This window comes from Spermophilus citellus (assembly GCF_964194105.1).
Source record: "Spermophilus citellus genome assembly, chromosome: 6".
NCBI lineage: Eukaryota > Metazoa > Chordata > Mammalia > Rodentia > Sciuridae > Spermophilus > Spermophilus citellus.
The window spans coordinates 108,909,310-108,921,480 of NC_138187.1; the positions used below are offsets into that span (position 1 = coordinate 108,909,310).

A 12,171-nucleotide genomic window follows, 5' to 3' on the forward strand; every position below is an offset into this window, starting at 1 on the left:
CAGTAGCTCTCTCTGGAGGAAACTGATGCCTTGAAATTCATTTGCCGAGTGGCATTTTTGAAAAATCATGATCCCGCAGGATGTTCATATCCATCCTGGGCCAGACTCCGGAGTCTGGAACCATTCAGAAGCCTATGCTCCTGTGAGGCGCCTTCCCATTCCTCACACACATACTGGCTTCTCTCTGGGTTTGCTGGGCACCTTTATGGACAATAATACATACTGAGACAGAAGAATCCTATTTTTTTCTCCCCTATTAGAAATTAGAAATACAGTAATGAAAGGAAAGTGACACAAGCAACAGACTGGATGAAAACACCCACTAAAGTGTATAAGGTGTCACTAATTGCAAAGCACACTCACTTCCTGGCTTACTGACTTTTTTCAAATATATCATTGTGTGTCAAGATCAGATGTGTGCCTTAGATTGTAGATTTTTTTTTTTTAAACCAAGCACTTACTCACTTAGCCACATCCCCAGCCCTTTTGATTTTTTATTTTGATATAGGGTTTAGCTAAATTGCTTAGGGACTTGCTAAATTGCTGAAGCTGGCTTTGAACTTGTGATCCTCCTGCCTCGGCCTCCCAAGTCCCTGGAGGATAACATGTGCCACCAGGCTTTTTTGACTGTACTGGGAATGGAACCCAGGACCTCACGTGTGCTAGAGAGTGCTTTACCCCTGAGCCACGTCCCACGCCCAAATTATAGCTCTTTGAAAAAAACAACGGTGCCATGATTTTGCGGATTTGTTTTGGACAGTCATTATATAGGCTGGCATCCTGTACCACCTGAGTCTCCACAAACACTAATTAATGTGGATAATAGTATTCATAACCATATTCTCAGCTGCCCTCCTCTGGCCAGCCTCCTTCCTCTGGGGGAATGGCAGGAGGGTAGCCTTCCCTTCCTGCCATAGGCAGCAGAGGAAGTGTAGAGGAGGTGACACGGGCCCTCTGCAGAGTCAGCAGCCCTTGCTGAGTGCAGGGAATGTCCTCCGGGCCACCAGCTGCCTTTGCTGCCTCCTCTCCAGTTTCTCTTAGGAGAGTCAAGTTTCCTTCCAATGCGCTGAATGAATGGGAATAAGAAAGTGTGCGCTGGCAGAACTTCAGCCAAACAGTGCCAGGGCTTTCCAAGTAAGAGCAGGAATTTAAGCAGAGCAAGTTTCGAGTCAATGGGACTCAGAGTAAATGGCCATTCTGCTAATAATGAAAAGTACAAATGTTTTTATGTTCCAAGGTTAACAAATGGGATTCTTTCACTGCCCTACTGGCCTGCTCCGTTACGAAGTGGAAACTGTTCCTGATCTTTGCTTTATTGCACTTGTATTTTCCAAGCGATTAGAAGCATTTTCCACTTGGTATATAAGGGTTGGAGTGGGCTCAAGACTTTTTTTTTTAAACAGAAGTTTCCTTTTCTTTTAAACTAACATTTTCTCATTTTGCAAGTAGACTGACGTTTTAAAGAACAGGTTTTTCGAATAGCACATTTAGACTTTGCCTCTGTAATTATCACATTTGTCATGAGATTAGCACTTTCCAACAGTATTCTTCTATACCAGATTCTCATTTCGCCCAGAAGTGTGGTTCTTCTTAACATATGATAGGAATTTAGACAGAATGGGCTATCCTCTAGGACTTCTGTTATAAACACAATCGTTACAAAGAAAATGAAAGCCATTTATTTTAATGAACCAGAAATCTAAACCCTCCATAAAGACCTTTGGCAATTCTTGTTAATGATGTTTGTTTTTATTTGCTTCTCAAATTCACCTGTTTTCCCAACTTCCCAGAGCAGACCACAAACACTGCCACCAAAAACTATTTTGCTTAGTTCCTTGGGTTCTTCATACGCAGTCTTACCTTTCCCTGAATCAAACTATACCTTTAGCCCAGTCCTCCATTTGAGAGCATCTGGGGCCACTTGGGGTTGGAAATCAGCATTAGTTGATGGTACCATTCTGGTCTTGGGCTGCAAAGAGCATGTGATAATGGTTCATGTTTCACTTCCCCTCCAAATGGTGGACATAATGAAACTTGCAATGTCAGGGGTTATTTTATTCCATTATTTTAAATGAAAACTAGATGATAGCCTCACTAACATGCTGGAGAATTGCAGAATCCCTTAGCACCCCCATGTCACTGAATGCAGGTAGCTTGCGAACCCATTCCCACTTGCCTCCCTCTCCCTTCCCTGACACTACTGGTCCCCTCACCCAAATAGAGAGATTCTGACAGTTGTCAGAAAATGCAGTAAGCCACAGGTACTGAGCTCCACATCCATTTTCCTTGTCAGATCTCCCAGCTGATGACAGAGACAAGCCGGGAGGGCCTGACAGAAGCAGCTCTGAACCGCTACAATGCAGACAAGCCAGCGGCCTGCAGCGTCCCCGCCTCACAGGGCTCCTGTGTGGCCAGTGAGACTTCCACAGGCACCTCGGTGGCTGCTTCCTTCTTTGCAAGGTAAGAGATGCTTGGACCCTTGGTTCTTTGACATGTGCCCAGCTGGTTGGCCTTCCATGTGGACCCGTTCAGCTTGAAGAATTAGTTTGGGGCTGTCCTTTGACCTTGCTCATTAAGATGAAATTTCTCAACCTTGACATGATTGACATCTTGTATCAGAAGACTGTTCATGGTAGGAATTGTCCTGTGCATTGGAAGATGTTTAGGAGCATCCTTGGTCTCTACCCTGCAGATGCCAGTGAGAGCTCTTCCACTGTTGTGACCACCAAATATGTCTCCAGACATTGTCAGATGTGCCCTGGGTTGAGAACCACTGCTGTAAGAACATGTGGCTCTAAAGCTAGTCCTTCTTGGGATGAGGACTTTTATAGGTCGAACCCTGTGGCTGATATTTCCAGATGATCTGCTCATTACAGAAAATGACTGCCTAAAAAACTATTGAATAGATGGGTCTTTCTTTCTTGACAGTGGATCAAATACTGTCAAGCTAATCTAGGAAACATTAAAAAAAAAATGAGAAACAAAAAAGAAAGGTATTTTAACAATGTTTTCTGCCTAATTTTAGCAACATGGCAGAGACAGGACTGGAGACAAAGGACAGCTGAGTGGGAAGGAACTTTGGTGATTGTCTAATTCGATCTCCTTATTTTATGAATGAGTAAACTGAGGACCAGAGAGTTCAACCATGAGTTAATTTATAGTAAAGCCAGAAATAGAAACCAGATTCCTCTACTCTTTTCTCTATGACTCATTCTATATTTGACACTTGGAGATTAACCTTAGAAAACAGTCTCTACCAAAGATTTGCAAGCTGCTGAGTAAACAGGATGTTAAATAGATAGCTCCAGATAAGATGTTAGAAGATCCCAGTTCTGCCTCAGTTTCCTCATCTATACAATGACGGTAACACCTACTCTGCAGGATTGCAGTGAGGTTTAAAATGAGACCAGTGTAAGTTATAAAGTACTTCTATTAGTTCAGTATGGACTTAGCCAGTGTGTTGCTAAGAAGGAATTTTGTGTGTGGCTGTTCTTATCCTTGTGAAAGATGTAATCCAAGACAAAAATATGAGAAAGGGGCTCTGATGAGGAAAGAAGCAAGTCCATGTGGGAAGTGAGGACTAATGTCCTGAATTAAGACCCCATAAAAGCGGTGCATGGAGCCTGTTGGATCATGCAGTTGGAGGGGCTCATTGTGCTTTGGTGCCATATTTATTGTTCTCTGGATACTGGGCCAACTTGAATGTAACAGGAAATACATGGGTATAAATACTGGCCACCCAACAGTGGGGGCCATTTTTTGCTCTTGTCTGTACATGCATTTCTGTGTTGTCCAGACCATTGGGCAGGAACCCCAAGTTCCCTGGGAAGCGTTATCCATGCCACTTAGAAAGGGAATGAAGAAGTGAAATAGTTTATGAGTAAATGTCACAAACACAGAAGATCCGAGGATCAGATAGGTTATGAGAGTGTCTGGAAGGGGCTGACCAAAGTATTTACCTAAGAAATCTTTGACACTTGAGCTTAACCTTAGGAAAATGTCTCTACTAAAGATTTGCAAGCTGCTGAGTAAACAGGATGTTAAATAGATAGCACCAGATAAGATGTTAGAAGAAGTGTTGAGAGGGTTCAGTCTGGAGAAGGATCAGGGCTACCTTCTTGCTGCTGTAAGCATTCTCTTGGATCATTGTGTAAAAGGGGATCTGGTTGGTTCTGTGGAGCACCCAAGTGTGTAGATGACGACTGGATGAACCTTAATGATGGAATGGAGAGATTGCCCAGCTAGCAATGAAGGTAAACTTGCTACAATTTTCAGACTGCCCCAGGGGAGAGTGAAATCCCCATCAGCAAGGGAGATCAAGTATGCTTGGGATGATTACCTGACCTCAGTGCTTGACATTTGGTGCTCTACTGAGAGGTGGCTTCCAATGTTCCTTTCTACCCTGACATTCTTTGAACTTGAAAAGTCTTGAGAATCCATTCAGAGAAATTTGTAGGAAATCATCTTACTCAACCCCAAAACAAACAAACAAACAAAACCCAGAAGAAAGATTCAAAGCAGGAAGAAATAAAGTTAGGACTTCCAAGGGACATTGTTTAGAGAGATAAGTGTTTAGGATCCTTCTCGTTCCAGGAAACCAGCAATGTCTTTAAAGCCAAAGAAAAGATGCCAAAATAAGATAGGCCTGGGAAGGCCTGAGTATAGACAAATGGTGTGCCTGGTGCCAGATTTCAGTTCATCAGGGAGGATCTAAAAAAAAAAAAAAAAGGCAACTGACATCAGGGAAGGAATGACAGATCACTGACAAAGGTGGTCTTCTATGGGACTCTTGCTTGTACAGTCAGGAAGGGGGCAGTGTGGGAATGGAGATGCCCACGTGAACCCCAGATGGATGGGCCAAGGATAGCAATTGGAGGAGGCCCTCCAGTAAACAAAGACTCTGAAACTCATCTCTGCAAACTCTTAAGAGCTTGAGGTATTAGCTTTCAAAGAACTGGAAAAGATCCATTGGGCTGCCTAATTCCCAATTATTTTCTTTGTCATAAACACTAAGAGCCCTTGGAGTTTAATGGTATAAGCACTGACAGCACATGGTTTGTGTACAAAGGGCTTACAGTGCACAGTGGGGGGGAGTACCAGTGTGAAAAAGAACACACAGAAACACGCACACATACACACACATCTTACCCTCCCTCACCCATTACCCCATTTTGCTCTGCCATTCTCCTGGGCAATAATTTGATTTTCCCTCCTCCAAATGCTGGAGGCAGCGTATCTGTCATTGATGGGCACCTACAGCAGAAGACTGAGTACCTTATTAAGGTCTGCCATCAGAACCAGCTCAGCTTTTGTTGTCCAACAGAACTGAGTCCAGCATCAAAGAGCCTTTCAGTTTCAGCTAAAGCAGAGCTGTGTAAGGTGATGTCACAGGCAGCTTTTGAGAGAGGTAAAATGTGTATTTGTTTCTGGTGTCGATATTGGAAATGCTTTGGTGGTGATGGATTTACATGGAAGAACAGGAGTCTCTGTTCTCAGAGGGATTTGGAGACGAAATAAGTTCCTTTACATCTCCAATCTGTGCTCACCATGCGTCAACTCTTCCTGCTCGGTTGTATGATGGAGATGCAGCCCTCTGAGTCTGCTGGGCCCTGGAACAAGTAGCTCCAAGTCAGGACACAAAGGGTGGCTTTCTTGCAGGAGGCCACACTGGGGGTCATGTCATTTTTATACAGGAGGGATATTCATTTACCAAATTTGTGGCAAATACTCAGTGTTTATCACTCACCATTAACTAAGCTCCTGATAGGCACAATCCTCCTTCATCTTCAGAATAATCCTATGATGTAGATCCTGTTATGTGCTCTGTATTATGGCTAAAGAAAGTGGGACCTGGAGGTTACATTACTATGTTAGCATCTGTCACTATAACCAACACCTGAGATAATCAACTTATAAAGAGAAAAGGTTTATTTTGGATCACAGTTTTGGAGCTTCCAATTCATGATCCATTGGCCCCCGTGGCTTTGGGCCTGTGGCAGCAGATCCTGGACAGAGCATGTGGAAGAGCAAAACTATTTGCTTTATGGCTAGGGAGCAGAAAAGAGTTAGGAGGAGGCTGAGGTCCCTCTGTAGCTTTTGAGGACATGACCCAATGACTTAAAGACTTCCCAACAGCACCACTCTGGGAAGCAAACCTGTAACATATGACATTTGGGGGATGTTAGCAAACCACACGGCCAGGAAGTGGCAGAATAAGGAATCCATCTAATTTCCTCTCACGTAAGAGCCCAGATTCCTATTCTCTGTGCTCAATGGGCACAGTAAGACATTGCATTATAGGGGTTTTCCCCACCATCGTCATGAACCGATGTTTGTGCTTATCAAATACTTTTGAAATTATTGGACCCTTCAACTTGCTTGAAAAGACAAGTAGCACACAACAACAAAACAGATTTTTTGAGGATTACACTTTTCTGTATGATTCTGTGTGTGTGTGTGTGTGTGTGTGTGTGTGTGCGCGCGCGCACGTGCGCACATTGTAGGAATTGAACCCATGGATGTTTTCCTACTTAACTACATACATCCTGAGCTCCTCTAACTTTTTTTAAATTTATTTATTTATTTTTTAAAAATTTGAAACAGTATCTCATTAAGTTGTCAAGCCTGGCCTTAAACCTGCAACCCTCCTGCCTCAACCTCCCAAGTCACTAGGATTACAGGTGTGTGCTGCTTGATCAGGCCTGCCTTTCTTTTTAATGTTTACTTTTCAGATATACAGGTGGAACTCCAGGTAGACCTTGTTGTATCTCAAATTCAATATTTAAGAATTCCAATTATGATAAGCAATGGTTCTTATCATAATGTGTTGTTCCAAGTGTGAGCTGGGGACCAGTGCTAGTCCACACAGTTACCTGTCAGTGATAAATATAGATATTGATAAGAAGCATTTAGAAGCCTCTGTAGTTATTTGACAGAGTAATTTTCAGTTTACTATCTTCATGCATTTGTGCTGCTCTAACAAACTGCCCAAGACAAACTAAAAAGAACAGAAATTTGTTTCTTACCATCCTAGAGTCTGGGATGCCCAACATCAAGGTGCCAGCACTGGTGTATGGTGAAGAGTGCTCTCTGCTTCCAAGATGGTACCTTAATGCTGGTCCTCAGGTGGTGGAAGGTGGAAGGGACCATCTCTCTCTGAAGCCTGTTTTATAAGGGCATCAATTCATTCATGAAGGTATCACCCCTACAGCCAACTCACCTTCTGAAGGCCTGACCTTTTAATACCAGCACAATGGGGATCAAGTTTTAAAAAAAATTTTGGAGGGACACATTTAAACTGTAGCATCTGTTGAAATCTATATTTATGCAATCTGTTGACTACAGATTTTTCACTACCTTCAACGCATTTATTGTCATCAGAGCTTCTCTTCCTCTTCCTTCTGAACAAGATTATTTTGAATTTAGTGACTCCCTTGGAGATTCTGTTACACAAGTTTTTACTGGTATTTTGTATATAACAAGAAACAAAAGGTGGCTCTTACACTGACACTTGGAGAAGCAGTGCTTTAGAGAATGAAGGAGCCCAAAACACCTCATCTGTCCTCTTTTGTCTCTCCTGCCAGAATTTCTTTCTTTTCTTTTTTTAAATGATCAGTATCTTGGTACTTTAGTAATCTGCTTTTGGAAAAACTTTTTTTTTCCTTCCCCCCCAAAAAGAATAGTGACAGTGGACCTAAAGCAGAAATTGGCACATTGATTCTTAAGTTGGTTAGCAAGTATGTTCTGGCTTTGAGCATAGAGAACATTTCAAATGTGGGAATCTCCTTTGCATAATTCTTACAGTAATGTGAAATGGTGAGATAGGGTATGATTAAACTTTCCCATGTGTTGACTGTTCACTTTGGGTAAAGATTTTACTTAATTATGTGCTTTGCCTTATGAATACAAAGCATACAAAACCCAATTAAAAACCTGGGGTGAAACCAAGAATCTCTTCTTGGAGGTTCTGACCTTTATACAATGTTTTACTGTCGATTAAAAATTCATATTTCCGAGGTCTGGAATTTTCTGGGTATATTTTGGTGCTCACCTCAATATAGCATCACCCTCTGTTTTCTTTTTCTCATTTGCCAGTCAGGGCTGTATTTCCTCCCACCAACTCCTTTAACTCTTTGCCTCTGGCCCAAACTCATTCTTTTCTTAGGAATGTTATTATGCTTCTACCCATCTCAATCTCTCGTGTAATTCCTTCAGTCTTGGACTTTAAATGGCTCCTTGTACTGTCTAACAGCTTTCTCCAAGTCTGTGAGAGCATGTCTCTGACTGTTTTATGATGGACTTGTATAAAACCTCAGTATTCCCTTGAGGTTGCCAGGGCATTAATACGAAGACCAGCCAGGATCCTGGGATCAGGGGAGGGCTGAGCAGAGAGAGCTGACTTTTAGGCACTGCCTTCAGGACCCCATTGCCCTTCTTGTCAACACCCTCATGGGGCCTGCTCTTTGTGCTACCCATACACGTGCCACTGTATGTACAGCGATTGTTGTTATTATTACTACTATTTCCACATTCTTGCTGACAGCCAACTCAAAGAGTGCCTTGCTACATCGGTGACAGCAAATGCTTTTCATATATAATCTTGTGTAGTAAAGGCTTTCTTTGGTCCCTGGGCATTAACACATTACAGTGGTACTTGATTATGCACTAGGAGTTTATTAAGTCAAAGAAGGATGAGAAGGAGTGTGGAACTGCTCTTGGTTGGTTCCTCTCTTCTTCTGTCAGGGACAGTTCCCTTTAGGGATGCTTGCATCTTCCCACTAGAAATACATCAACAGCCATTACCAGAGAAAAACTACCTTAACGGCACAATTGGTCTCAGGTGATGTCGGAGGAGAAAAATGGAGCTGGGTGCACAAGATTCATCTCTTCCTTGCCAGTTCACTGTGGAGAGGTGGCGTACCCCCTGACTCCAGTTCTACAAGCAGCCTAGGGTAGTTAATCTCCAGCATCGTGTTCATTGTGCCTCCACAGGAAAACCAAAAAGCAAAACCCAAAATGCAAAACAAACAAACAAACAAACAAAAAATCCCTAAGGTCTTGTTTTTAGGAGCTCATGTTGTGAGCTCCATTCTGCTAGCCCAGCTGAGCAGCCTCTCATGGGGCTCTCTCTGTCCAAAGAGGGCATCTTTTTCTTAATTGCATGCAGGTATAATATGGGCTCATGTTCTCCAGCATCCCTGCCTCCTTCCCTAGTAATAAAGCAGTGTTGGAGCAGAGATACTTGAAGTCCTGCACTGGAAGCCAAACCCCTACCCTATGGGTATCTTGTTTATTTATTCCTGGCAGGTCTTAGCTTTACTTTCCTTAGAAAAGACTCCATGGACTTCTTGGAAAAGAAAATGTTCTTGCTTATGTACATTGCTATAGTGAATTTTTAGGAATCATATGAATATAGTTTCACTTTAACTTCCCCCTGTTGCAGTATGAAAGGAAAACATTAAGAAGGAACGGAGGGTATATTTAGTGCCATCAGATTTCAAAGGCCCCAGGAAACAGTTTCAGGTGTTTCCTGCATGAAGAAGTACATCCTTGATTGCTTGTGAGAGACAGCAAAGAAAAAGGGGCCATGATTCAGTATCTTTACTGTTAGCCTTTGTGTTAAAACAAGTCCTCAAACATTTCAAATAAATAACCCTAACATCCCAGCAACCTCAGGGACTGCTGCATGTTGCCATGTGCAGACCATAAGAGAGGTGGAATCCAGGCTTGGCACACACCCTTCTGAGTTGGTGATCTACGCTGAAGAAAACAGCCAGTGTGTGCAGCCCTCTTCCGGTCTCCCGCTGCAGGCAATGTGTAAAATGAGGCATTTTCCTATTAAACAAGTTCTTTGTCTGACTGCTGGCTGGTTGGGGTGTTGGCGATCAGCTTGCAACATCTGGGAATCATTTTGCAGTTTGCCTAGGTCCAAAACCTAATTCAGGTCTTGGTAGAGATGTTTGAAGGCAAAGTAGTTTCAGGGAACCCAAAGAATTCCAGTGATTCTTGTCAAGTACTCATGCATTAGTCTCTCTAGTTCTTACTGTACATTTTGAATGTTTTTTTTTTTTTTCTAACTGATGTTGGGGGGTCGGGTAGAGGAAAAGGATATTGGATTTTAAAAAAAATGGAATAACCCAGGGTTGAATTTGTAGCCTGACGGCTATGGCAAGTCACTTAACCTCTTGAAGCTTTTAGTTTCTTCTATTAAATGGAGATCATCATATCTACTTTACAGGATTATCGTGAGGATTAAGTGAAAATGTGATAGCACTTTTTGTAAACTTCCTCTAAATCCTAGGGATGATGTTACGATGGCACTTGCTATAAAAAAGGATGGAGTTCTGCCCTCCTTTGTGGGAAATCGGGAGAGTTCTTAACATTCTCTCCTGAGTAGATAACTTTGTCATGCACATATCCATAGCGTGTTTACATAATACTTTGTGATCCTGCGTAATGACTACCCAGCCTTCTGAGGCAGTTGGAAAGATCTGGCAATTATGCCTCCGAGAGGAAACCACCACTCAGGGGGCTGAGGACCAGTTAGCCTTTGAAACCTCTGAGTGGGAACCAGATGCCATTGGTGACTGAAAATATCAAAGACCCACCCAGAGAGAAACCCACCCTCAGGGGCTGCTTGCTAGTGGCTTCCAGTTAGTTGACTGTGTGCCTCTACATTTTTGAAGGTGTTTCATTTTTTAGTTTTATAGCCCTAGAGAAACTGGTCTCTAATAATAAGAAAGAGAAGGAAGGTAAAAAGGAAGGGAGGAAGGAGCCGTGAAGAACTCAATTACCGTATAGCTGTGTGGTGACTCAAGTGGGAAGTGGAATTGTCAGGATGCCTCTGGTGAAAATGAACCAAAGCATTAAAAAATCAAAGTGAAGGGGGGAAATATCCTCTTCCTTTGTAACACCCTCATAGCTTGATTTGGGGCCTGAAGAGGGAGGATGGGTTGACCCGAAGTAGATTCAGCAAGAGCAGAGGAGAGACTTTCGTACTGAAATTGGAGGACAGGTAGATGTGGCGGGGATGCGCTTTTACTGAGTGGATATTTCTAGAACATTGCTTGGTCTGCTTCTACCACCACACTATTGCAATACATATGCCTTGTTTCCTTTCTTCAGTATTTATACTCATTTAAAAAAGAAAAAAACATAATAACCTACGTTTGTTGAGGTTTTCCCATGGCACACACCATCCTGAGTTGTTTAATCTCCAAAAGCTCCCCTGCGTTGGTCCTGTCCTTATCCCATCATTTATATGCAGGAATTGAAGCACAGAGAGGTGAAGTCACTTGACTAATGTGAGCTCCAAAGCAAAGGACGTTTGTCTCTTTGTTCTTGGCTGGAACACATGTCCCTAAAAGAGCACTCAGGAAAGATTGGTTGAATGGAGGCTCTGAGCCACTGTGTGCTCCTGCCTCCAAACTCAAGGTGGTTTGAGAAGTGGGCGTGGCCATGAAGACCATAGTCCCAATGCCAGAATGGTGAGGATCAAGGGAAGAATGGCTGCAAAGCTCATCAAGAAACTATAGCAGGGAAAGATTTTGATCAATTGCTCTTTATTCTTACAATTTTGTGAGTTTCTAAAATTTTTCTTCTGACCTCACTTAGTAGCCGCTAAGGTTTTTAAATGACTTACAAGATTCTGTGTGTGTCATCTGCCCCCTCCCTCTTGCATACTCTGTTCATGATATATTGACCCCCTTATTTCCCCCTTGAAAAGTGCCAGAACCATCCCTTTTTAAGTGTCTTGCTCTTTCTTTTCCCGCTGCCCTTCCTCAGATGCATGCTTGGCTCAGCCTACCTTTCCTTCAGATCTCTGCTCAAATGCCATTTTGTTCCCTGACCTCTCTATTTAAAATTACAGCTATCCTGCCACTGCATCCCTCCACATAATTCCTTCTATGTTATGATTATTTGTGAAATGAACAATGAAAGAATGAATTGCAGACAAAAGGGAGATGGGTGGCTAGGTCTCCAGATTGCGGGAAGCTTGAGAAGCTTGCACGTTTTCCCATATGGTTCAAGCTACATGCCCTTGTTCTTTTAGCTCTAGGATGTTATGTGCAGGGGGTGATAGCATCATAATGAAGCATGAAGAAAGGACTCACTTGGGAAATGGAGCTTCTTAAAGTGTAAGTACTCAGTTGTCTTTTCAGGAGAAGGATT

At 42.7% G+C, this 12,171-nt stretch overlaps 1 protein-coding gene across 1 annotated transcript in view; it reads left to right on the plus strand.

Moving 5' to 3' along the window:
* KIF26B (kinesin family member 26B) overlaps nt 1-12,171 on the plus strand; it is a 491,165-nt gene that overhangs the window by 231,186 nt on the left and 247,808 nt on the right. Inside the window, exon 4 of the mRNA XM_081299332.1 lies at nt 2,294-2,460. Coding sequence (XP_081155458.1) covers nt 2,294-2,460 — 167 coding nt within the window. The remainder of the gene's footprint in view (nt 1-2,293; nt 2,461-12,171) is intronic.